General features: G+C 47.8%; 2 protein-coding genes across 3 annotated transcripts; one reads left to right on the forward strand and one right to left on the reverse strand.

The window, feature by feature from the left end:
• Positions 1 to 3,223: 3,223 nt before the first annotated feature.
• On the reverse strand, positions 3,224 to 11,943 carry MRM3 (mitochondrial rRNA methyltransferase 3). The gene is made up of 4 exons (XM_063295635.1): positions 11,663 to 11,943; positions 8,490 to 8,734; positions 6,281 to 6,448; positions 3,224 to 4,241 (listed from the first exon to the last, which is right to left on the reverse strand). Exons 1-4 carry the CDS (start codon positions 11,935 to 11,937, stop codon positions 3,706 to 3,708), a joined length of 1,224 nt encoding a protein of 407 aa, XP_063151705.1. The 5' UTR covers positions 11,938 to 11,943; the 3' UTR covers positions 3,224 to 3,705.
• A 329-nt stretch (positions 11,944 to 12,272) lies between these two features.
• On the forward strand, positions 12,273 to 24,295 carry GLOD4 (glyoxalase domain containing 4). 2 transcript variants are annotated; one of them, XM_063295647.1, is made up of 9 exons: positions 12,273 to 12,392; positions 14,812 to 14,861; positions 15,737 to 15,857; positions 16,829 to 16,973; positions 17,305 to 17,441; positions 18,909 to 18,995; positions 20,816 to 20,929; positions 22,376 to 22,462; positions 23,455 to 24,293. In XM_063295647.1, exons 1-9 carry the CDS (start codon positions 12,303 to 12,305, stop codon positions 23,518 to 23,520), a joined length of 897 nt encoding a protein of 298 aa, XP_063151717.1. In that variant the 5' UTR covers positions 12,273 to 12,302; the 3' UTR covers positions 23,521 to 24,293. The 2 variants fall into 2 exon arrangements, with proteins under 2 accessions (XP_063151717.1, XP_063151726.1); XM_063295656.1 differs by lacking the exon at positions 22,376 to 22,462 and having other exon boundaries at positions 23,455 to 24,295.
• The last annotated feature ends 1,881 nt before the right edge of the window (positions 24,296 to 26,176 follow it).

The raw sequence follows: 26,176 nt of genomic DNA on the forward strand, positions 1-26,176 counted from the left end.
TTCCTTTCCAAAACAGAATTGAGCTCACCCCGTAGTTAAGACAATCAAAGTTTAAATAAGCACCAGAGATGGGCAGGCGCTTTCTTGGCTTGTATTAATTTCTGTGATTTTTAATCTGTTCCCTCTGCCAGGCAAAGCCGCCTTGCTAAAAAGGCATCAGGAAACCCAATTTCACTTCTTGGCTGGGTACGTTTGGGTGCGCGCAATGGGACGGATGCGAGCATTTCTACCAACAACACCTGAGCCTTGGCACCTTTTTTTCCTGACTTTTTAGTTGCTTTTTTGTACATTAATGGCAACGTGGATTGAAACTCCCAGCTGGTGGTGAATGGCAAGGGATGATGGACCCGTCACTACAGAGCCGATCAAGTGGTTAATTTGAGTGTGTCTGTTGCCGCTGTGGGGGGTGCTTTGTCTTACGGATTTTAATCTTGTAAGCCGCCCAGAGTCACCGTGCATGAGTTAGGCAGCCATATACATTTGTCTAATCAATAAATAAATGATGGGAAATGGAGTTAGGGCTGGTCAACTTGGAATCACCCCATTCCTGTTCTGCTAGATTTCTGCAACGGCACAAATACGGCATTGCCTGCTGCCTTCGCTGTCGCAAGATCCCGACGGCCCCTACCCTGATGGCATTCTGAAGGGCCTTTAAAAACCCAGCTGTCCTCCTAGGCCTTGGGTGGGGTGGTGAATGGGGACCCAGCTTAGTTAGATGAGTTCCTGTGTATGTAGCATATGGACCTCCTGTTTGTTTACATTTTCCCTGTGACCCTCTATGGAAGTGAAAGTTGAACTGAGAAGAAGCAGGACAAGACCAGTATCAGCACCTTTGAACTCTGATGTTGGGGAAGAGTCCTGAGAATCCCATGGACATCCCAGAAAACAAACTGATGGATCATCAAACATATCAACTCAGGAGTTCTCACTCGAGGCACAAGTGACGAGGCTCAAATTATCCTACTTCGGACACATGATGCGAAGACCCAGCTCTCTGGAGGAGGCTCTGATGCTGGGAAAGGCGGGAGGAAAGAGGATAAGGGGATGACCAGCAGCCAGGGGGAGGGACTCCGTTACCGTGGCGGTGGGGGCACCATTGGAAGACCAGAAGGACCAGGTTGTGGACAGATCCTCCTGGAGAAGGTCTGTCTTGGTGGTCGCTAAGAGTCAACAACAACTTGATGGCATGTCATCATCTACACTGCATTGTGAATCAGTTTTTAATTCTTGTTGGCTTGATGATGTGAGCTGCCCAGAGTAATTTTAGGGTTGGGCGGCACCTCAATCTAATGACATAAATAAATAATAAACCACCAGGGGGCTGCGGGTGGGTGGTTTTGCCCAGCACCACAGTGAACACATTGCCACCTCCTGCCTGGTTTCCAAAGACCCCAAAGGAAAGCCGAATAACTGTGAAGGATTATGGGGAGACGGAGAGGGAAGACAGATACACACAGTACAGTACATATAGTGTTTTTCAACCTTGGCAAGTTTAAGATGGGTGGGCTTCCACTCCCAGAATTCCCCAGCCCACCTGCTTTAAGATGGGTGGACTTCCACTCCCAGAATTCCCCAGCCTGCATGCCCTCAGATGGGTAGACTTCCACTTCCACATGCTGGCTAGGGAATTCTGGGAGTGGAAGTCCACCCATCTGAGGGCATGCAGGCTGGTGAACTCTGGGAGTTGAGGTCTATCCATCTTAAAGCAGGCGGGCCAGGGAATCCTGGGAGTGGAAGCCCACCCATCTTAAACTTGCCACGGTTGAGAAACCCTGCTACAAGCCCTCAGGGGAGAGAAGGGGTGCCTGCTGGTCACTCATCTTGTAAATGGCAACTTGGCCTCAGTGGGGAGAAACCCGAAAAGGAAGTGTTTCAGATGATTCAGAGTCACTCCACCTTAATTCCCTCACTAGGAACAAGGCTGGGAAACACCTCCTGCGGTTTCCAAGCATCGGTACTTAGCCCAAGATGAGCGTTCAAGCTCCCTTGCTGAAATCTGGGTGGTTCTTGGTTCTTTGATCTTGCCCAGCTACGTTGGCCTCGATTATATTTTTTTCTTAAACTTTCAGCGCTGACTTCTGTGGGCAAGGCTTGGATATTAAAAAAACACACACACACACACACCTGAATGACTGTTCACAGGATCACAGGGGAAGCACAGGAAGGAGAAAATCTTCCTCCCTTAAAACTGCTGTCCCAGAAGGTGAAAACCGGCATACAGCAAATGGGGCAGGTGATCTGGCGAGCTGCAGAGAACAGCCACCCCTTCGCGCCTCCTCTGTATAAAAACTGGCTTGCAGAGAACACAGGGATACGTAAATAAGCTCTGGTTTTGTCCATCTCAGCCAAAGAGGAGAACAACTCTCTACAATTGCTTTTCAGTGGAAAGAGATGCTCATGTCTGGGGAGACGTTTAGTACGCTAAAATGCACAGGTTGAGAGCAAAAAGAAAACGGGTGGGGGACAAAAGGCTTTTTTCCCAAAGCTTACAACGGAAAGATGTCAGAGGTTCGGCAAAGGAAGGGCTGTTCAATACAAGGAAAAGTGCTAAAAAGTAGAAAGCGGGCCTGCCCTCCTGAACAAACAAGGCCAAATTTGGGAGCACGGCAGCGAGCGAGGCTGTCCAGGTTTTTGGCAAAGGATCAGAGAGAAGAAGCGAGCCGCCACGTGCTTTGCTGGGGCCCGTGAATTCTATGCACTACAATGTAAACTTTTTTTCCTGCAAGAAAAGACCCAGAAGGGTCCAGATTCTCTGGTGCATGTTGGCAGACGCAGCCCGGGAACGTTCGTTCTCGCCAGCTCGGTGGCCCGGAACAATTTTCGTCAGCTTCGGATTGCCAGACAAAAGGAGTGGACGGAGGTAGTTCTAAAAAAACAGGTGACGGTGAAAAAAACCCGAACCTGGCGGCTAAAGAAAGGTCAGAGGCTGTGTTTGGGGAAACTTCTCCTAAGGGTGGGGAAAAAAAAGCCGCCAGCTTCTGGAATGAGCACAGTTAACCCATTTGACCACGGAGGGACAGTTGAAACATCCTGCTTCCTTTGAAGTAGTACAATCAGGCGAGATGAGTGGGTTGCTGCTGAATGTTTATTACGCTGCAGGAGGAGAGAGGTGTCGGTCTATGACAGCAAAAAATAGGAGGCGCCTGGGAGCCCCTTCCCCGACTAAAAAATTTTACCGAAAGGCCCTGCTGCAGCTTGCTTCATCAGGTGCATCGTGTCATGGAGGTTTCAGCCTTTCAATAAAGTTCATTGGGGGAAAAGGGGCTACCAGGGTCCTTCTGCATGTTCTTTAGGAAACCTCACCCAAGCTCTTCTTGCACTTGGCAAGAAAGTGTGCAAATGCCTGGCTCAGAACTGCACAACCCCCTTTCTAACACTTCCCATCCTCTCCCCTCGCTTGGCTGCCAAACACCGTCCCCTTTAGCCAGAGGGAAAGGAGGGAGACCGATTTGGGGGTGGGGGTCTGTACAGGTGTCTGTGTCAAAAAAGTCAAGTGGGCCACCCAGGTTTGTGTAATCCAAGCCGCGCATGTAAAAAGGAAAGGGAGGGGCAGCGCTTGGATTACCTACTTGCAGTCGCCATCTTGACTTTTTTGACTCCCCTCGAACCAAGGAGCCTCAAAGGGGCAGATGCTGAAATGGGGACCACTCGGTTTGTTCCCCCCACCCCCCAAAAAAGGAGGAATTCATGTCAAGATTCCAGCCCTCAAAGTTTTAACTGGAGCCCGGAAGCACTGCCTTCCTTGACCAGCAACTGTCTCTTGGCCTCGAAGAGGAGAACACTGGCAGCCATGGCGGAATTCAAACTCTCCACACCCGGGATCACTGGGATGGCGAGCTGCTTCCCTCCGCTCCTCCGTGCCAGCATTTTGGCTTCGGCGCTCACCCCGTGGGTCTCCCCGCCGATCACTACGGCTGCGGAAGCATCCATCCAGGGCTTGTGGTAAGGTTGGGCTGGCAGCAAGTCTGCTTCCTCCTCCTGCTGGCAACCCTTGGATGGGGCTGGCCAGCCCCTTCGGTTGGAGGGCCTGGGGGTCCAGCTGCTGTGAGCAGCCTGCGCTGGAGAAGCCCGTTCGGCCTGCGCTTGGGGGCCCTTGTGGGAGCTGTCGGCCACGTGGACGCAGCCTTCGGCAGGCAGGTAGTTGGGCACAAGCTCCCACTCCACGTTGGAAACGATGGGGATTCGGAAGTGAGCGCCCATCCCCGCCCGAAGCACTTTGGGTTCCCATGCGTCCACACAGCCTGGAGAAAGGAAGGAGAAAAAGGGTGAAGGTACAGGGGGAGACCCCCATGAAGAACCCACCAGAGCTAGATTCACACAGCACACGAGGCCTGGCTAAAACAGCACAGTGTCCGGTTTGCGTGTTGGAGGAACTGGCCATCCCATCCGGCCATCTTCTGGTTTATTGGTCTGGGCATCCCTACATAGCCATGGAGTTATGTTAGCCCAAATTTATTCACTGATTTATGTAAGTGATGTAGCCGTCCGTTTCACCAACATAATTCTAGGCAGCGTACAAAGATTAAAACCAAAGGAACAAGAACACTGTGTATAATACATTACAAGTAGACCTTAAAGCATGTCTCAGTGTCGCAAAACGTCGCACCACCCCCTGCGGTCACATGATCCAGTTTCAGGCACTTGGCAACTGGTTCGCATTTATGACCATCATGGTCACGTGATCACATTTTACAACTTAGCTTGCGATTTTCCGGCAAAAAACGCCCATTGGGAAAGCTGGATTCGCTTAATGATGTGGTGATTCGCTTAACAACCACCATAAAAATGGTAGTTACAAAGAAAATTCCAGTCCCAATTGTGGTTGAAGGCGAGGACTACCTGTATAGCAAAATGTACCAAGTGCATGAGGTTAAAAAAACAAAACATTCCACTTCAGTGTTAAAATTATAATTAAAAAGTGAACTAATGGGGGTCGCTCCACCTCCCCGGCCCAAATGCTGGAGGAAACATCCAGGTCTTGAATGCCTTGTGAAAGGCTAACAAAAGATTGGGACCATCCAGATGTTGCGTGGGGTGATGTTCCACAGGGCAGGCACTGAGACAGAGAAGGCATTCGGGGCATTCAGTGCGAATCCTCCCTGAGTCTGCTCCGAGTCAAGGCCCTCTCAAAGACATTGCTACAGTTTCAACAGGCTGGCTGCCTCGTTAACAAGAACGCAGACCGGAAGAAGCCAGTAGAGACCACCGACTTCCTTTGAGAGACTTTTCACCCAGTCGCTGGGGTAGAGCAATGGGAGCCTGTTGGGCATCCTAGGAGGGTGACTGAGGTGCCAGGATTTTAGTTTCCCTTTTATCGCTTGGATGGTTTCATGGCTTTGTAATTTTGTTGTGGTTGTGAGCCAGCCAGAGCTGTGCTTTAAGATGGGCGGCCATACAAATCTTTTAAATAAGTAGATGAAATAAAGTTGGTGCACCCGAGACTGAATTTCAAAGGGAACATGCCTCTAAATCCACGCTGCTAAGAAACTGAGCAGAAGGGAACTATGGGTCCCTGTCTAAACTGTGGGTTCCTCAGCATTACTTCTCAACCTTGGCAACTTCAACATGTGTGGACAATTCCCAGAATTCCCCAGTCAGCATGCTTTAAGAGGAGTGGACTTCAACTCCCAGAATTCTAAAAAGTCCACGCATCTTAAAGTCGCTAAGTTGAGAAACACTGCTCTAGTCCTAACCCAGGGGTTCCCAACCAGGGGCTCCACAAGAGGTCACTGGGGGTTCCCTGGGAGATCACAATTTATTTAAAAAATTATTTCCAATTTGGGCAACTTCACATGAAAGAGGTAATTTTCACTCCTTATTTTTAGTTTAAGAACACCGTTAATGCATATCTACAGACCTACCCATGAAGCAAATATAATGATTTTGAAAAATATTTCAAGGGTTCCTCCAGGGTCAAAAAGTTGAGAAAGGCTGCTCTAGGGTATCCCCCAGACTGAATGCAGCCATGGAAGCCTGCTGAGATAGCTCTTCCTCCCCGTTCCTCTTCAGAGAAGGCGCACAGAAGTAAGACATCCTTTCTCCCTCTTTCAAAATGGGAGGGTACGGAAATCACGCAGATCAGGACTCCCGCCCACACTCAGCTTGCTAGATCCTCAACTCCTTTGCACGCGGACTAGAGCCCCCCCTGAAATTGCCAGGCAGAGGCCAGACTTTTGCGAGAGGAGATCCACCCCTCCCCACTCTGCCTTCCCCACGGAGGGGACGCCCGGTCAAAATCCAGCCAGCCTCTTCCCCACCGTGCCCAGCGGCCGCTCCCCACCTTTTACGAGCAGCACGCTGCCGCAGCCGGCCCCAGCCGCTGACCTCAGGATGGTGCCCAGGTTCCCGGGGTCCCGAACATTGTCGCAGATCAGCGTGAGGGGCAGGACGTGCTCCGGCGGGACTTCTGGGTACATCATTTTGGAGTGATGGGGCATGGCGAAAATGCCTGTGGGAAAGTGAGAGATGCAAAGGGTGACCAGAAGTCTCGGCTAGGAGGGGAAGAGGAAGCCAGGAGAGGGGAGAAGCAGGCCTTGGTCCTCTCCCAGCTGCAGATGCTCAATTACCCTCTCTCAGCCCAGCCTACTTCACAGGGCTGTTGTTATGGGAAAAGAGAAGGAGGGAGTTCTATGTACAGGTAGTCCTCGCTTAATGACCATTCATTTAGCGACAGTTCGGGCTTACGACGGCAGTAACCCTGACTTACAACTGGTCCTCACAATTATGACCATTGCACCGTCCCCATAGTCACATGATCATGATTCGGGCACCTGGTGAACAGTTCGCATTTAGGATCGTTGCAGCATCCCACCGTCACGCAATCACCATTTTCGACCTTCCCGGCCAGCTTCTGGCAAGCAAAATCAATGGGGAACCACGCGATTCATTTAACAACCACGTGGTTCGCTTAACGCCTATGGTGATTCACTTAACGACTGCCATAAAAGGTTGGGTTCACTTAATGACCACTTTGCTTAGCGACTGAAATTCCAGTCCCCATTGTGGTCGTTAAGTGAGGACTACCTGTATAGCTGCCACGCTGACTTAGTAAGAAGTGAGAAAGAACAAGGTCAGCCAGTTGGGTTTATCAAAAACATTCCAGGGTCATGCTGTAATCTCCACTGGCTCTGCCTTTTAATTTGCCTGGTCCTTGAAACGGGGTGGGCCGAAGGTGCAGGAGCTGCGGCTTTACTTTTGCTGCCAATGCTTTGCGGGGAGCCTGATGTGCCCTGGTTGCGCTTTGCGTGCTTGATGAACATGTGTCTTCAAAGCGATGTGGGCGCTTTGGGTGAGCCAGGCTTTTGGCCACAACAGAGGAAAGAAGCAAGGAAGAGGAGGAGGAGGAAGGAAGGGGGAACACCAGGAGGGTGGGTAAGCTTTAACCTCATAGCATCAGTTCAAGGCTTTCCCAGTCTTATTTCTGGGCTAAGGACGCCTTACCAAGATCGCAGGATGCTTCGCAATCGCTCTTTCTCCGCTCTCCCACGCTGCGGGTGGGCCCCGTTTCCCACCATTTCTCTCCTGCTCTGCAATCCTCTCCCAGCCGGCCTGCTGCACCCAGAGACGCTGCTGCCCAATTCCACTTCCCATTTTTTAAATTATTATTAATTTTTCAAGATATAATTAAGACACATAATGCAAAATATAAGGCCAATAGAATACAAGTCTAAAAGAGAAACAGGAATGCGCCAACTTTCTTTCTAACGAGGGAGGGCTTTTGGGACATGAAACAGCCTTTCTTTCGGGACGCGATCGCGACTCGTGGGGCGCTGAGCTCGGTTCCTCATCTACTGGGGCCGCGCTGCCTGCCGGGGCTGGCTGGGGAAAAGCAGATTGTCCTGACTTTGCATTCTCTGCAGGCCTTCCGATCCCTCTTCTCTGACTGAACTGATCGAGGATTGACACCTGCTGCACCTTTTCCACCCATGGCCTCAGCTTGAGGGGGACCCCAGCAAGGCAGAGGGATGGGGCGGAATGGCTTCCAATCCTTCTCTCCAGCACCCCCAAGAGTTCAGAAACGTCCTTGCAACGCCAAAACAAGAGTTAAGGGCACACAATCTCCCTAAAAGCCACAAGCTGCTTTCTCCGTGTCAGGCCAGGATCCACCCACCCAGCTTCGTTCTGCCAGAATCCCCCAGTTAGCTAATCCAGAGTGGCTCCGTAGTCCTTAGCCAGAGGGCCTCTGGACCAGCCTGGAGGCAAAAACACAAAGGAGGGAGCTGAGAAGGTGTGAGGTGTCTGCAAGAATTTTTAAGAGGGTTTCCCAAGACTGCAGCTCCTAGCTTTAACTCCTGGAAAGCAGCCAGCTGCAAAGTGATTTATATCCACGCTTTGAAAAGAGCAGATGGATTGCTCAACAAAGGAAAAAACCGAGCAAGGCCCAAGAGACTCTTCTCAGAGGCGGTTCCCGTGAGATCCTACTCAGCCAGGCTGCTAACCTGGGGACAAACCCCTTCCATCGCAGCTCTCTGATTCCTCGTGGGACTTACCTATCAACCCCTGTGGCGTGACGACGTCCGACCAGATCTTGATGTCACTGAATTTCACTTTGACGAGGGTGGCCCCTTTGAGCTTGGCTGCCGGCAGCAGCTTCAGGTTCTCCATCATGCTAAAGAAGATCATCTGGGGAATGGCCCCTGCTTCCAGAGCGTCGGTAATGAGCCTCCGGCCTTCCAGGAGAATTTTCCCATGCTTCTCACGAAACGCCCTTGACTTGGCAAGTGTCACCAATTTGCTGTTGGGAAAAAGGGGGTCTGTGAAAGTGCCCCTGGAGGGGAAGGCTGTAAAACAAAGGTATCAACAAAGAAGGGCAGGGGCAAGTAGGGGACACCACCCCAAATCAGACAGTTGGCACCAGCCTGGCTGCAGGGGAGCACTGATTAATTTGCCAACCTCAGAAGAATAGTCAAGGTGCTGGGCTGGGAGACTCATAGCGATTGTCTGCTTTGCATCTCCTTTTCTAAGCCCATGGAAGTCATATTTCGGATTCCATCCTGACCACTACAAGACCCACTCAGAGCTTGGATGGTGGCCAGCTCTTATGCAAAGATTACACCCACTTCCCTGGGGTCATTCTTAAGATTCAGTGGCTCAAACCATTGCCCTCCTCAAGTGGTAAGACAGAAGTCGAGCTGTGGAAAAGGCTGAACGTAGGTTTTAGCAGAGGGGAAAGGAAGCAAGCTTGTAGGTTAGTTCTCAGTCAGAGGAACTAACCGTCTTGGGAGACTTTCAGAAATGTCTCACATTTTCTCAATTAATATGGATTTCATTCAATGTAGAGCAGCTTTTCGCAACTGTGGCAACTTTAAGACACGTGGACTTCAACTCCCAGAATTCCCCAGCAAGCATGCATGGGGAATTCTGGGAGCTGAAGTCCACGTGTCTTAAAGTTGCCACGGTTGAGAATACATCAGTGTTTCTCAACCGTGGCAATTTTAAGACGTGTGGACTTCAACTCTCAGAATTCCCCATGCATGCTTGCTGGGGAATTCTGGGAGTTGAAGTCCACATGTCTTATAGCATCACAGTGCAAAGGTATGTGGAGACAACTATGGGGAAAGCATGCAGGAACTATTAAGGGAAAATAAAGGACAACTCAGCCCTGGAAAAGGGGAAGGCATGAGAAAAACTCAACATAATCCCCACTTGATTCTCTGATATAAAGAGGGGGGCGGACTCTGGCAGGCTTTCAAGATTCTGGTATCATACCCTATTACAATAAAGTAGCCTTCCTGGAATCCCTGTGATGTCCATTTCCTGACCTGGCTTATCTCAAGGGACTGACATTTAGAGGCTTAAAGCAGAGCATGATTCCACAGTGTACACCACAATGCTCCCTAAAGGTTTTACACTCACTCTCGCAATCCCCTGCCAATGGTTTTCCTGTTCAGGAGATGAAATCTAATGCCCTGTCTTGGAGCGAAGAACCACACTGAGACAGTTGGTTAAGTCTCTGGTGTTTATTGTTTTACTCAGCTAGACAGAATCCTGCTAAACTGAAAGGCCAAGGGAAAACCCTCACAGATTAAACTCAGAAATTCAAGGCGGGTCTGCTCTGAGTTTCTTCAAAGGGAGATTCAAAGCTTCTAAACTGCGCATGCATTTTCCCCCCTGGATAGGGTCCCCCTCCTGTCCACCATCAGTACTCATAACATCTAAGAAGTTTAGAGGGTACCAGTTGTCCAGTTGCGGGAGGGGGGCAGTCAAAAAAGTCAAGCTGGCAGCTGTAACCAACGCCTCACTCCTTTTTACATGCACTGCAGTTGTCATCTTGAGTTTTTTTACCTCCCCCAGACACCCCCCACTTTTGGTTCAGCCTCTGGCACTTTAAAAAGGTCAAGGAAGAGATGAGTGAGTGGAATGACATTCAAAGGGGATGAGACCATATTTTTCCACCCTGGGGACACCGATCACCATTTTTCCCTTTATATTAAAAAAAAATCCTTTTTTTTTTTAGGGTTTAGAAATGTTCTGTTCATTTTCCACCTGCAAAGGCGGGGAAGCCATTCTTGGCCGCTGGGGTCTGGGGGTTCTCTGGAGGCTGCAAGCCCCAGACCCCAAAGGCCAAGAGGAGGGGGAGGAAGAGGAATGGCATTTCCTGCAAAGTAGCTACCTAGCAGACTTGAACCCTGATCCAAATCCAACATCTTAACCACCGCACACCACCTACAGTTTGCATCTGCCTAGGAAATATACATGAAATAGGTTTTCCTCCTTACTGGCAATCCTGGAATGCTTTGCGAGAGTGACTTCTTTTCTGATTTTGGCCTGATCTGGGGTGGATGCATTTAAACCATGGTCAACCAACTGCACATACATGGCTTGTTTTCACTCCAAAATTTTTCACAGAAATGGAATTCAGGGTAACACATAACTGAATAAAGAAGTAAATGGGCCTTTTTCAGACGGTTCGCTCCTGATACAATGGACTACAATCCCCATCGTTACAGGCCAGTAAGGGTGTAGTCCCACATCACTGGTGCTGCTGGCTGGGGACTGATGGGCATTGCTGGAAATCAGGAGTTGGAGTCCAACACGTCAGCTACAGCACCAGGATGGGAAAAAGGGAAATGAACAGAGGAAAATGAACGTGACCGGTGAATTTTTCAACAAAGAAAGAAAATTACAGGTAGTCCTCACTTAAAAATGACCATGATTGGGACCGGAATTTTGGTTGCTAACTGAAGTGGCCTTTAAGCGAATCCAACCTGATTTCACAACCTTTTTTGAGGCAGCCATTAAGCAAATCACCATGGTCATTAAGTGAACCACATGGTCATTAACCAAATCACACAGGTCCCCATCATATGACCGCAGGATGCTGTGACGGTCATAAATGTGAACCGGTTGCCAAGCTCCCAAATCATGATCATGTGACCTCGGGGACGATGCAACTGTCATAACCGGTTGCAAGTTATTTTTTTCCGGCACTGTCATAAGTCCAAACCATCACTAAACAAGTGGCTGTTAAGCGAGGACTATCTGTATAGCTTTTTCTGCAATTCCCCTTCAAAACTACAACTCCCAGAAAACACTGCAAGAGCTCACGCCCCTCTTTTGCCCCGAAGGACGCTGGGAGTTGTGGTTTGTTCCTTCCCTTTCTCCTACCTCCCCCAGCAGCCCGCACTACAGCGCCCAGAATGCTCCGCGCGAATGAAGTTACCTCAGCCTCTTCTCGTTGGGTTGGGCCCGCTCGTAGCGCAGCTCTGCCTCTTTGGGTTCCGGTTCCGGCTGGCGCTCCTGAGCGGGCGGTTTTGGGAGGTAACTGGCCTTAACCTTGCTGGGGACGATCCGCTGCTGCTCCTGCGCCTGCGCGACCGAGGGCAGCACGCGGAGAGGTTTCCTTCTTAGACCGCGGACGCCGCGGCGGCTCCCAACGCTAATCCGACCCGGCATCAAGAGCAGGGGAGTCCACGCACGCCTGCACAGGGCCGCCATCTTGCTTGCGGGCGGAAGTGGGCACAGCTGTGAGAGTTAGAGATAGCCTCGCGAGATTTCGATGCCAAGGTGGCCGATAGTGGCCTCGACCAGAATAAGATAGTTCTGCCTAGCCATAGGGGCAATGATATAGAGTGGCACAGACACAGCCGGAACTTCTGGTTAGAAAGAGCAGCTCCTATTGGCTGTGATTATCTTTGGAAAGAGGGATTTACCGCAGCGACAGGCCGAGCTCCCATGGGAGACGGCTCCCGGCCATGTTCTGCCTGTGACGTCATCACGCGGCGCCAGTCCACAACGCAATAAAATAGCTTAGAATCCAGGAGCCCATTGCCTTCGCGGTTTTTTTTTTTTGAGAGAAGAAAATGAAAGCAAGACGCGCGTTACACTTTGTCTTCAAAGTCGGCGACCGAGCTCAGACCATCCGTTTCTACCGAGAGCTACTGGGCATGCGCGTAAGTGGAGCTGTGGGAGGAGGCTGTGGGCCCTTTGGAAGAGGCCCGAGAAAGCGCGGGGGCCCCCCCTAACCATAAGAGGTGACGTCACTGCTACGCGTGGTCTGAAGCCGAAGACCACGGAGATGAGGTGCCCCTAGAGCGGCCAATGTGCTACGGCAACCTCTTGCACTCAAGCTGCCTTAGGGAGTGTCGTTTGCCTTCGCCAATCGGTCTTTTAAGTTTAAAGATTTAAATTTAAATTATTTTGTATGCACTAAGAAAGACCGTAGCCTCTTGTCCGTATGTACTAATACATCGGCTTTTGGGGATTTAAGTGTAGATTTTATTTGTAATTCCATTTAGCTGCTTTGAGTTCTACAGACTAAGTAGAACTAACTCAAACAACAATGTAAGAAAATGGAACATTGAAAAAAAATGAATCGCTGGAATTCCACTTAGGGCTTCCAGGGACTGAATGTGGGACCTAACATATCTTTAACACCATTCTTAAATACATGGAATATGTTAACAATAAAATGAATGAATTCGAAGCAGAACAGTTAAAACTATAGCATACTTGTAGAAATGGACGAAAAAGAGACTTAATTTGTTTTAAATAGGTGGAAGATGCCTTTTGGGGTAAATTGTTGTGGGGAAAATAGGAGCAGGAAGGAGTATTAGGTATGTTCCCTGCCTTGAGTTACTTATAAAAATAATAAAGGCGGGGAACATGCCTAATACTGGGAAATGCTGGGAGTTGAAGTCCACACATCTTCACGTTGCCAAGGCTGAAAAACAGTGTTGTAGACCTTGCAAGAGGAGAGCTGTGTTAGTCTATGATGGGGGGAAAAATCAAAAGGAATCTGGTTGCCCTTTTCCTGAGTAATAAATTTAATAAAAAGGCAGACGCTTTCATGAGTTGCAGCTCGCTCCACCAGTTGCAGTGCAGTGGCTAGACTAACATAGCATTTAAACTATAGTTTGTTCTTATTTTGTCCACTTCATCGTCCTTTTGGAAGAAGGGTTCCTAATGGTTTTGCGGCAATCGGTCTGGTGGCCCCTTTTCCAAATACCAGATTTGGAAACTTCTGTGAACCGCAGCTCAGTTCATCAAATAAACTGAGCTGTCGCTCGCGCAAACTTATTTATTTAATAAATTCATGTGGCCGCCCACCTCGTATACATGACTCTCAGCAGCTAACAATTAAAACAAAAACCCTGTGCCTTTCAAATTAAAAAATGGCCTTTTAACAGCGTTCGTTGGTTGGAAAAGGGGCTACCAGACCCTTGCTATCAAGCCTCACACAAATTTGGTTGCATCTTTAATTGATGATTAGATTTATAGCCTGCCTTAATTTCTACAGCTCAAGAATGGGGTACCTAATGCCCCTACTCCTATTTTCTCCACAATAACCACCCTGTGAGTTGGGTTGGGCTGAGAGAGCGGGCTTGGCCCAGAGTCACTCAGAGTGCTTTCATACCCAGGAAGGGACTAGAACTCACGGTCTCCTGGTTTCTAGCTCAGCGTCTTCATCGCTGCACGGAACAGGTCTGTGTTTTGTGACGTTAGGGATCAATGCAAAAGGGTACCTCTAAAGCCGGTGTTTCAGATGCTAAAAGATGATAAAACTTGAGAAGCTGATATACAGTATATGTGAAAATTTCTCACACGCACACACATATATAAATAAAAATAACAACCTAGTGGTGTTCCTCAACCTTGGCAACTTTAAGTTGTGTGGACTTCATTTCCCAGAATTCCCCAGCCAGCATGCTGGCTGGGGAATTCTGGGAGTTGAAGTCCATACATCGCCAAGTTGTCGAGGCTGATCTAAAGGAACAAGGAGGCAGCACCTGCATACAAAGAACCTAAACGTTAAAAAGGGTCAAGGATTGAGAAGGGTAACAACGGATGGGTATCCGCAACTGACATCAACGACCAACAAAAATTTAACTAACAACAGTGACAATTCCTAAATGTAAGGAAGTCAGTGTACCCCATGGTATGTGTACATTTACAGCAAAACTACTATAAAATGCTACATCTATAATCCTGAGGCCCTTCCCACTTAGATGCAATCCTTAAATAAGACCTTTTGGTGTTGAGTACTCCTAGGAAGTTAAGATGCATCTGCGGACTTAGATATCTCTAGCTATACCTTTTACCTTCACTGAAAGAACTGGCGTTTCCTTTCCTTGATTTGATGTTGCCACTTTTTAATTTTTTTGTATTGTCATAGTGCTAATTGGTTTTTGGTTTTGTACTGGGGGTGTTGCATATTGTACTTTTTCTATGTGAGCCGCTGGGTGTTGTTTGGACTGCAGCAGGATAGAAATACGTTTTATAAATCAATCGATTTCAAGAAAGACTGCCTGTTGCTTTCTTTGTGCAAGCAACCTGAATACTGACCAGTTTAACGTGGGCTTGAACCAACAGGTCCTAAGGCATGAAGAATTTGAAGAAGGCTGCAAGGCCTCGTGCAATGGGTATGTGGATTTATCACAGGAGCTGTCTGGACTGGAATATTTCCATGCTGTGCTGTCTCAGAGCAAGGAATGTGCAGGGAACGACATAGGTAGCAAGGCAGAACTTGCTTGCTGTCTTCCTTCCACATAGATTTTGTCACCTTATATTTGCAGCCCTCCAGCAATTATGTAATTTTACCTCCTGTATTAGCTTTGGGTTCTCTTAGCTGCTGTACTCTATTTTTATTGGGCTGTTGTTGCACATTGTCAGAAATGGAATTTAGAATGTTTACTGCTTCGTTACAGTTTGACTTGATCTGATTTTTTTAATGCCAATAGATAAGTTGGCAAAGAGTCCGAGAAATACCTTTTATTATGTATCTCAGGTATTGGCTGTGAATCTGTATAGCTACCATACTCTGAGTTTCTATAGAATATTTGCAAACTATGTAAGGCACTAGAGCCAGCAAGAAAAACAGCTTTAATCAGGGAAGGGACTGGATGAGGAAATGAGCCCTATCTATCTATCTATCTATCTATCTATCTATCTATCTATCTATCTATCGGAGCTAGGAAGTTGTGTGGGAAGCTAAAAGGAATAAAAAAAAATCTGTCCCGTTTCAGGATAAAGAAAAAACTGGCTCATTTCAGTATTCTTTGGTTAGGAGTGGCTCTTCAGAATCTCAGAGTTATGTTTGTTCTCACCCTAATCTTAACAAAAAGATGCTATGGAACGAATTTGAGACTTTTACCATACAAAGGAAGGCTCTTTATTCATTGTCACTAAACCAACCATCCCATTGACCTGAGTAAGGACAGAAAGGGAAAGGAGAATAATGGAGATGTTTTTCTGTGATGCTGTTCCTGTAAACAAACTAAAGTGGATATGTTTCTAGCCCCTATGATGGCAAATGGAGTAAAACTATGGTGGGCTATGGTCCGGAGGATGATCACTTCGTTGCAGAGCTAACTTACAATTATGGTGTGGGGAGTTACCACCTTGGCAATGATTTTCTGGTAAGCCTCATTCCCAGTATTGCTTTGTGATAGGTTTGACTCCATAATGTGGAATTTGAACAAAAAGGAGCACGACGGATAGTATGAAGAAATTCCTTCCTTTATTTTTTTTTCCCCTTGTGGTTCAAATTCCAAGGGTTGTATGTTAACGTCTAATAAACGGAGGCTACTTGTGCCTGATGAGTCCCACTACGGGATGAAACTGGTTATACAGGTAGACCTTGCTTACTGACTGCCTTGTGCAGCAAGCATTTGAAGTATGACAGTGCTGAAAAATAACTCTGCGACCAAGGCGGGCATTTACAACCTTTGCAACTCTGTCTCTCTCTTTCTCTCGGTGTCGTGTGTTCACTATTACAGTCAGTTACTACAAGTTGTCCTTGCCTGACCCAGTCCCTACCCCCCTCACCACCACAGAGAGATTGCTTAAACAAGCATCTCTTCCTGAGCTGCTTTCCCCAAAAGGTGCTAGCTGCAAGTTAACAAGCTGGGCTCTGTGACCTTAACTGGCAGCTGCTGCCTGAAATTGACAAGACTCTAATCAGTTTCACCCTAAAGGCTTTTGTTTACCTCCTAGGGGGCTGGTGTTGCTAGGCATGCCTTTCCATGTGCATTCCCCATTGTGCACTTGCTTACTCTCTTGCAATCCCTTCCTCTCCAATGAAAATAAACATGAACATTAATTCCTTTCTTGCTAATTATCCCAGCGTCAGGGTAAGCATTCCAAAGGACGGGGAAGTGGGGAAAAAGGAAAGCTTAAGTAAAATTGTTAGCACAGATGCAGTCACCTGATTTTCCACTTAGTGACCAAGTTGCTGGTCCCAGTTGTCACAAAACAAGGACCATCTGCATAGTGCCTCCTCGTGCTCAGTTGCAAATACAATGTGTGAGTCAAAGGGGAAAGGCGCTTCTGTATCTCCATGTACTATTGTGATTATTATACCTGTATTTTTTTTCCCTGGCTATATCAGGGGATGACTGTGACATCTAGCCAGGCTGTGCACAATGCCAGAAAACTGCAGTGGCCACTGAAGGAGATCTCAGCAGGTGTCTATGAAACAGAAGCCCCAGGAGGATATAAGTTCTTCCTGGAAGACAAAGAGCAACCCAAAGAAGGTAAGGAGCAGATAGAACAATGAGGCTGCAGGCACCTCGCTTGCGCATCTGATGATGCTCTGTGGCCTAGATTCAGGGAAAATGATAGGCCGGTCATGAGAAAGTCCGTGAGAGCAAATCAGAAGGTGAGGGGAAAGGGTGGGGTCGACTGCTAGTCAGGATGTGCTTTGTTGCTGTGGGAAGGCCTCTCGTTGAGCCATGCAGGAGTCAGAACGTGGCAGAGTGAGTCTCTGGTCCATTCCAATGAATGGGCAAGTGGCCCCCAGCTCTCCTTACCCTCCCCCACCAAACTCTGCCCTCAAGCCCATCCTACGTTGGTGTTATCCTCCAGATCCGGTGCTCAAGGTGACTCTGGCTGTGTCCAGCCTGCCGAAATCCGTGGATTACTGGTCCAAGTTGCTGGGCATGAAAGTGTTTGAGAAGGACGAAGGCAAGCAGAAAGCTCTGCTTGGCTACGCCAACAACCAGGTGAGGCTGACGTTCTCAGAGGCTGTGTTGCACCTTGCAAGCTGTATCGTGGCTTAGCTTGAGGAGGACTGGGGCACACAAGTTGTGAAGAGAACGGCTGGGTTAGCTGAAACACAATCTATCCAACTGCTCTAGCCTAGCTAGCGTGTTGTGTGAATTCAGGCTGAGAGAGGTTCCATGCGGCTTCCGGATTATGCATGTCAGAAAGGGTTCTTTAGGTTTGCTTTTAGTCACTACCTTGGTGTAGACCAAGGCAGGAAGCTGCTCTCTCTCTGGATGAAGCTCCAATCAAGCAAACTGCCTTTTAGCCAAGCACAGGGATATCCACAGCATATGGTTAGAAAAAGTCAAGGTGGCAGCCATGATGCTGCAATCAAAGCTCCACCTGTTTTTTATGGGCATTGGGCACTTATGTGTGTTTTATGTGCAACTGTGATAGAATGTGAGGGTGACCTTGGAAGATGGAGGGAAGAGATGCCGCTTAGGAAATGATCAGATAAAAGAGAAAGGAGCCTGCGGCAGAGTATCGGCTGGAGAAAGAAACTTAGGGCCCGCCCTAATCACTCTGGCAGTAAATAGAGAGGGCGGGAGATCTGTACTTCAGACTTGCAAGATTCTGTCCATGTAGCCTTACAATAAAGTAGAATTAGCTCATCTCGTCGTGTTTCCTGTCTGGTTTACCTGGGGGGGCTGACATCACTCTTGCAAGTCTGAAGTACAAATCTCCCACCCTTCGACTTACTGCCAGAGATTAGGGCGGGCCCTTTCTAACTTTCTTTCTCTGGCCGTTACTCTGTTGTGGGCTCCTTTCTCTTTTATCCAATCATTCCCTAGCCAGCGTCTCTTCTCCCTGTCTTCCAAGGCCACCCTCACATTCCATCACATCAGCACACCTAAAGAACAGGCAAAGCCTCAATCACAGCATCGCAGCCATCACCTTGACTTTTAGGACCACACCTTGAGGACCACCCCTGACCAAGCGTGTTGTTGTGTGAACTTAGCCAAGACCCGGATTCACCTTGCACCATCGCTTGTTGTTTTACTGAATACACTAAAATCAGTTGGGATCAGCAGCATGTTGCGTCAAAATCAAATTGCACACGGTCAGGAAGAAAGCCCTCTCTGCACCTCTTTGTCAGGTGCCTTTATGGACAGGAGGGAGGATGATGCTTAGTCCAGCCCATTCACACAGCGAATGTAATGCAGCGTCTTTGCGTGCAGAAAGCCTCAGGTCCACCTCCTAGGGAAACACTCAGTTAACAGATGGTGGAAAAAGACCTCGCCCTTTAAGGCCATCGGAGAGCTGCTTTCGATCAGAAGGCAGACTAGATTGAGACTGTAGACGTCCACCAAAATTTACAAGGAAGTTTTTGCATCCTGTCCCAGATTGGGAGCTGCATGAAAACTGACTGGCGTCATTTTGTGTGGCTTTTTTGCAAACCCGGCTGTTTCCCCCCCCCCTTTTAGTGTAAACTGGAGCTGCAGGGCATTGGCCGTGCGGTGGACCACAGTACAGCCTTTGGACGAATTGCCTTCTCTTGCCCGAAGGAAGAGGTGAGACCCCTGGGCGGGGGGCATGCCCCAAGCCCGGTGCACAATTTAGCTGGCTGTGGTGGATTTAGAGTGGGAGGGAGGGTCCATTTTATCTTGGAACGCCAGCTATAGACGGAAGCCTCCAAGATTAACTAAAGCATTTCGTCTCCAGCAAAGGCCATCCGCAAGTAAAAAAATCAAGATAGTGGCTGTGACTCTGTGATTGGAGCCCCTGCCTGTTTTACATCACACTCAGGCGCCGTGGCTTTTCAGCTTTAGATTGGCTCGAAACTGTAGATTCTATAGCCATGGTTAACTGAGTGTCATTGAATCAGGCCCAAGCTGTGATGACTGTATAGACCAGTGTTTCTCAACCTGGGCAACTTTTAAGCTGTGTGGACTTCAACTCCCAGAATTCCCCCAGCCAGCCATGGCTGGCTGGGGGAATTCTGGGAGTTGAAGTCCACACAGCATAAAAGTTGCCCAGGTTGAGAAACACTGGTATAGACAAATGCCCACATCTCAATGGGGCATGGGAAGCAGATCTAATGCCATATCCTGCACCCCTTTAATCTAGACTCGATTCCATCAACAATGCAACTTTACATTGGCCAGGACAAAATAGCACAATTTTTCCATTGGTGAGCCTAGCTGGAATTGGAGAAGATGTATATGCATTTTGTAATGGATTTTTTAGGGGGGAAAATCACAAGGAAACCAATGGAAAAACATGTATAATGTTCCATGTCTGGGAACATGTCTCAGTCCATCACTGAAGAAACAGCAGGAAAAGGGTCATTTTGCTTCGTAAGATTTCCATTGTCTTATTGACCATTTGCTCAGGGAAGTTTTGTCATCTGAAATGAGGATTTTGAGGTTTGGCATTATCTGTCATGCTGTTTCCCAATTTTCTCGGAGACTGCTTTGGAATCTATGAAGATAAATGTTTAAAACCTTTCCTGAAATGCTTTCTGCCATAAAATCCTTTGTTACTTGTGAGAATCATGGCAGGAGGTGAAAACCTCATTGGGAAGTTTATCACCTTTTCTTCAATGATGTCTAATGCAGGCGCACATTTCTCAACAAAGCAGGCCATGTGAAATGCAAAAAAGTTTCCCCCTTCCTTTTCCTTGCCCGGATTTCATTAGGAATCCATCAGGAAACGCATTTTGCAATTTTGGGGGGGGGTTGGGTTGGCATCAGTTATGTTTATAGTACAAAGCTGGCCTGAGGAAGGGGTTGAGGATTATAAGAAACTAGGCAACCCATGACCTGTTGGGTCATCCTTTCAGAGATATTTCCTTACCAGATGCCTCAGTGCCTTCAACAATGGCACAGCTTCTAATGTACTGGGAAAATTCTTAAAAATTCAGGGGGAGATGTACCTGCCTTGAAAGTAGCCCATGTTGAACGGTACAGCTCAGTCAAACAGCAGGAGCTAACCACAGGAAATGTTTTATGACATGTCGTATTATGTCATAAAATGCTTTATGGTAATTTTTAGGTTGTGTTTTATAGACTTTGCCAAATTTCTATTCCACAGGAGTCATTGAGTCCTCTATTTTGGACATATTCTGTAAGTTAGCCCATTTGAGGTAGCTTGGCTCAAAAACTGTTGCCCTGGGACGCACTGTTTTGCCCAGTTAAAGGTTACAAAGCATCAAACAGACAGGAGAGTTTTGGTAGTATATAGACAGATGTTTTTAAAATACTTTCCCAGGAGGGGAGGGTGGTTCTTTGCAGCAGATGACAGTGCACATCTTCTATTTGGCCTTCTCTCTCACCTCCCACCCCTTTTTTTCCCTCTTCCTGCTTGGATCCTATTTCTCGCATTTGCCAAGTTACCTCATATTGAAGCCTTAATGACAAAGGAGAAGCAGAAGATTTTGACGCCACTTGTGAGCCTGGACACACCCGGCAAGGCAACAGTGCAAGTTGTTATCTTGGCCGATCCTGTGAGTGCCCTTTACAAATGACCCTCTTATGCGTAAACCAGAATCTTACTGGGTTGCGAGCAGAGCTCCGTTTTTTCCCAGTCCCCGTCTTTCAGGGACAGGCTGCCCCTGAACATGTGAAGGCCCCATGAAGTAATTATGGCTCAGACCCCGGGTGGCAGACGGCATTCTCCCCCAATTTGGTTACTTCTTCGAGAGAGATTTTAGGGTCCGCGACACGTTTTGTGGAAGTGAATTCCATTAAGGAGAGGTTGTGTGTGTGTGTCCTGGGCCAGCTGACCATCCATTCTGCTGGCTAACTCAGGAGTCCAGTGCAAAGCCAGAAACGTCTCTCTCTGCAGCTTCAGGATTTTAAAAATTGCATTAATCGTAAAGCTAGCCCTAGTATGGGTAGAATCATGGAACTGGCGGGGTTGTGGGAGATCATCTAGTCCAACCCCCTTGTTCCGTGCTGGAGTCCCGTAATTTGAGCCTTGCCTGGTTAGGTTTTTGGCCTCTGACTGAAAAATGCCTGCCAAGAGGAAGCCCATCGCTCCCTCTGGGGAGCTGCTGCCGGGGCTGAATCGCCCTTCGTGCGGCGACGTTCTTCTTGATCTTCCACTGAGTCTCTTTCTGGAATTTCTGATAATTGAATCTCTTGCTAACCTTCGCGCTCTTTTGTGCCAGAATCATGGCGATATTAAAGAACTCTCTGGGCCTTTAGGCTTTGCCTAAAGATGTTCTAGAGAAGAGAACTGGATCCTTACACATGTACACAGCCTTCACTTTTCCAAAAAAATGAAAGGAGGGATAAAAATTGAATGAATCAATCTGCCCTCACTCTTCTGGACGTGCCCCAGATCTGTGCCTGACTCTTCCTTCCTTGCCCCCACCCCCCCACAAATAGCCTGAGATGAAAATTCCTTGTTTTCTTCCAAGTTCGGGATAGTCGCAAAGACCTATACAGGTAGTCCTCGACTTACGACTGTTCGTTTAATGACAGTCTGAAGTTACAATGGAATGGGTGCCTTATGGCCTGTAAAGCACTTCTGAGCATCGCAAAACATCGCGTGCACACCCCCATGGTCACATGATCGCATTTCAGGTGCTTGGCAACTGGGTCACATTTACGACCCGTTGCAGCGTCCTGCGGTCACGTGGTCGCATTTTGTGACGTTTTTGCTGTTTTCCGGCAAAAAATGCCCATTGGGGAAGCTGGATTCGCTTAACAACTGCCGTAAAAATGGTCATAAAATCAGAGTCCGGTCACATGACTCGACTTACGACCGCAACGACTTATGATGGAAATTCTGGACCCAATTGTGGTCTAAGTCAAAGACTACCTGTATACGCAAAACAAATTTGTAATGATCATCTGCTCTGCTTCTTGTTGGGTAACAACTACGCTGCCCAATGGCAGCCGCCTCCTTTGGGATTGCTTTCACCTCCCTCTTCAATTTCACGTAGGACGGCCATGAAATATGCTTCGTTGGGGACGAGGCCTTCCGGGAACTTTCCAAGGTGGACCCAAATGGCGAGAAGGTCTTGGATGGGGTGAGTTGGTGTCTCCCCTTCAATGTTTCTAATAAACTCAGATCTCCAGAAGAGAGCAGGGATTGTTGTGACTTCCTGGAAGGAACCTGGAAACACTAAGCTTCTAACTATGCCGAAACATCCTAGTTTTCTAACAGCTCCCAGGCTCTGTGCAAAGATGGTAACGCCGAGACGGTTAAACCAGCTAATTCTTGAATCCTCAGCCCGGGCAGTGGCTCTTTCGACATCCAGAATCTCAGCATCCGGTAAACAGATATAAATTTTGCCCTGTGAGATCTATAAACCTGGGCAAAAATCAGGAATTGTGATTGTACAGGTCCTTACTTAACAGCCATAATAGGGACCAGAAAATTGGTTGTTAAGCGGTGTGGTTGTTAAGTGACCCACCCAGTGACCGGACCCAATTTTATGACTATTTTTGCAATGGACATTAAGCAAATCACCGTGGTCGTTAAGCAAGTCCAGCTTCCCCAATGGACGTTTTTTGCTGGAAACCGGCAGAAAAGGTTGCAAATTGCGATCACGTGACCGCAGGACGCCGCAACTGGTTGTAAATGTGAGCTGGCTGCCAAGGGCCCAAAATGTGATCATATGACTGCAGGGGGGTGGTGCGATGGTTCACAACAGCCACGTGAGTACAGGCTGAAAAGCACTTTTTCTGAAGCCATCATAACTTCGGGCCTTTGTTAAACAAACGGTTGTTAAGCAAGGACTACCTGTACATTACTGTCAAAACTCTCTAAACCAGTGTTTCTCAGCTGTGGCCACTTTGAGATGCCTGGACTTCAACTCCCAGAATTCCCCTGGCTGGGGAATTCTGGGAGTTGAAGTCCAGGCATCTCAAAGTGGCCACAGCTGAGAAACACTGCTCTGCACTAATTCCATCCAAACTCAATCTCTTTGGGCTCGGTTGTATTCATCGACTGACCTGCTCTTCTCTAGAATCCGGCTTGGCCATCATCCAACCGTTTTTTCCTTTTTCTTCCACACAGGCAATGGCGGCCGATAAAAGCCACGAGTGGTTTGCCGAACACAACCTTGCCAAGCCTTCGGCGTAACTCACAGGGATCTGCTGACGCTCGGTTCCCACTGGCCTGGCAAGCAGGAAGAGTAGATCCCACCTTCATGGTATTGCCTGATTCCTTTCTTTTCGGTGCTTGCTTCCTGTCTCCTCCTGGACTTCTTCTGCCTCTTCTGGGTCCTGCGGCATTTCGCATTGGGGGTCCGTGCGTGTTCCAGCTAACGCAACACGGGCCCCCCACCAGACCCGATTGTGGCTACGTCTCTCGGCTTGCTGGCGTTTTGCATGCTTCCTTTTTGCATTCAGCCGAGAAGGCCCCAGATTGTTGAACCATGGCCAGGAAATTACCCAAACTGGCTGCAGTTGAGACCTCGACCTGCCCAGGCCTGCATGTTAGAACGGAGGTTCTTTTTCCAGACCCTTGATAATTCCAGCAAATCTACATTCCACTTGGCTAAATGTAGCTTGAACTTTGAGTGGGCAGACAATGCCACATTTCGGGGGGTGGGGGGCATTGATTCAATGTGGCATATCCCCAGCCTGACTGTAAAGAGGGCAGGGCCTTGATTGCACGGTTACAGCTGCCATCATGACTTTTTTGACCCCCATGCCCATCTCAGCCTTTTCTTTCTCCCCCACCCTCCCCCAAGCATTAGTACGTGTTCCATCAAACTCAAGATTTACAAACAATACAGCTAGCTCAAAGAAGACACACACACACACACACTAAACCTGATTTAGAGGCCAGCTGGGGACGAAAAACTGCTGCTGAGAATTGCACTGCTTGTCAAATGTGAGATCTGTGGAATAAAAATACCCTATAAAAAGAGTTTTGATACGTCTGTCTCTTTCAGGGTATGGTGGTTCCTGCAAAAACTGGAATCCTGGGTATAGGCAGTAAACTTGCATGTCATCCCAGCCAGTCAGGTATACCGTAATTACTTATATATTCACTTAAGACCTATACTAGATTGTTACAGGTAGTCCTTGCTTAACAACCATTTGTTTAGTGATGGTTTGGATTCGCGACTGGTCCTCACACTTCCGACCATCACAGCATCCCAGCACTCACGTGATTGCCATTTGGGCACTTGGCACCTGGTTGGCATTTATGACTGTCACAGCATCCTATGGTCACATGATTGCCATTTTCGACCTCCCCGGCTGGCTTTTGGCAAGCAAAATCCATGGGGGACCATGTATTTCGCTTAACAACTACGTGTTTTGTGGAGTCCTTGGTGCTCTCTGAGCCTTGTTGTTTTCTTGAACTTGAAGTGGCACTGAAGACGTTGCCTAGCCTGGCAATGAAACGTCTGCAAGAAAACAACAAGGCTCAGAGAGCGCCCAGGACGTGACAGTTCAACCCTGAGCTACAAATATTTGCTTCAATTGGAACTATGTGGTTTGCTTAATGCCTGCAGTGATTTGCTTAACGACCACCACCAAGGTCATAAAATCTGGTTGGATTTGCTTAATGACCGCTTTGCTTAGCAACCAAAATTCTGGTCCAATTTTGGTCATTAAGCGAGGACCACCTGTACAATTTTGGAAGGGACACTTGAGGCCATCTAGTACAACCCCCTATTGAGTGCTAGAATCCAAGTTAAAGCTTTCCTGAGAGATGGCTGTCCATCCTCTCCTGGACAGTGAAGGGAACCCACCACCTCTGTGCACCACTGGCTTCCCTTTTGAACAGCTTTTCCTCTTAGGAAATTTTTTTTAACATTCACTTGGAATCTGTCTTCCTGTAACTTAAATCTATTATTTCATGATCTGCGGTCTGAAACAAGAAAAAAATGGATCTTGACCTCCATCCCTAGGACATCCTTTCAGGTATCTGATTAAGGCTGTAAGGTACATCCCTTGTCTTTTTTCAGCGCTGCTCATGCTTAGCTCCAATCGCTCTGCAAACCACAGCACTTAATTTCTAGTCCTCTGATCATTTTTTCATTGCCCTTTTCTGACCCTGTTCCAATTTACCTGACCTTGGTAATATCACAGAGTGATTAAGCTGGGCAGTAAAAGGAAGGGCTTATGCCTCAATTTTTTATGCAAAGAAAAGTGTTTACAGGGACAGGCTGGCTTCAAATCCAGGATGGGAGTTTTGGCACTGCTAGCAAAATCTTACGCTCTGCCACTTTTTCAGAATGTTAACAGTTAAGATGCAGCCTGGCTGGTCAGATGGATCTGAAAAGATTATTTAGCTCTAATTCTCTGCACTTAAAAAGCTAGCATACCCCACTGGGGGAAGGGACCATATTTCAAAAGGTCAGGGGTTTAATCTTACCCTCTAATTTTAAAAAGACCAAGTTGGAGAGGGAAAAGCGTCCCCACTCGCTTTTGCCCCTGCAGAACTTCTAACAGACAAGTGTTAGCTAAAAAGACCAAGACAGACAATTCAAACATTGCACTACATCATTTTTACCCATGGTTTGCCAAATGCATCCCAGTGGCCTGCTTTACATACACTGAACTGCGATTCATGGTTTACCATCATTAGAATGTGCTTACTATGACTTTAGCCCAGACTTTCTCAACCTTTTGACCCTGGAGGAACCCCTGAAATATTTTCCAGGCCTCGGGGAACCCCTGCACATCCAGGCTCAAATAGAGGCCGGAAGTTACAAAATTATGATATTCGTTTCATGGGTAGGCCTGTCCAGAGGCATCAACAGTGTTCTTAAACTCAAAAT

The sequence above is a fragment of the Candoia aspera genome, chromosome 1 (genome assembly GCF_035149785.1).
Source record: "Candoia aspera isolate rCanAsp1 chromosome 1, rCanAsp1.hap2, whole genome shotgun sequence".
NCBI lineage: Eukaryota > Metazoa > Chordata > Lepidosauria > Squamata > Boidae > Candoia > Candoia aspera.

Bases quoted from the DNA above. Each gene is read 5' to 3' on its own strand.
- MRM3 (XM_063295635.1), bottom strand. From the start codon at position 11,937: ATGGCGGCCCTGTGCAGGCGTGCGTGGACTCCCCTGCTCTTGATGCCG. The intron at 8,735-11,662 runs GTAACTTCATTC...TTTTCCCAACAG, and splicing joins CCCAACGAGAAGAGGCTGAG to CAAATTGGTGACACTTGCCA. The intron at 6,449-8,489 runs GTAAGTCCCACG...ACTTTCCCACAG, and splicing joins CACGCCACAGGGGTTGATAG to GCATTTTCGCCATGCCCCAT.
- GLOD4 (XM_063295647.1), top strand. From the start codon at position 12,303: ATGAAAGCAAGACGCGCGTTACACTTTGTCTTCAAAGTCGGCGACCGA. The intron at 14,862-15,736 runs GTATGTGGATTT...ATATGTTTCTAG, and splicing joins TGCAAGGCCTCGTGCAATGG to CCCCTATGATGGCAAATGGA. The intron at 15,858-16,828 runs GTAAGCCTCATT...TGGCTATATCAG, and splicing joins ACCTTGGCAATGATTTTCTG to GGGATGACTGTGACATCTAG.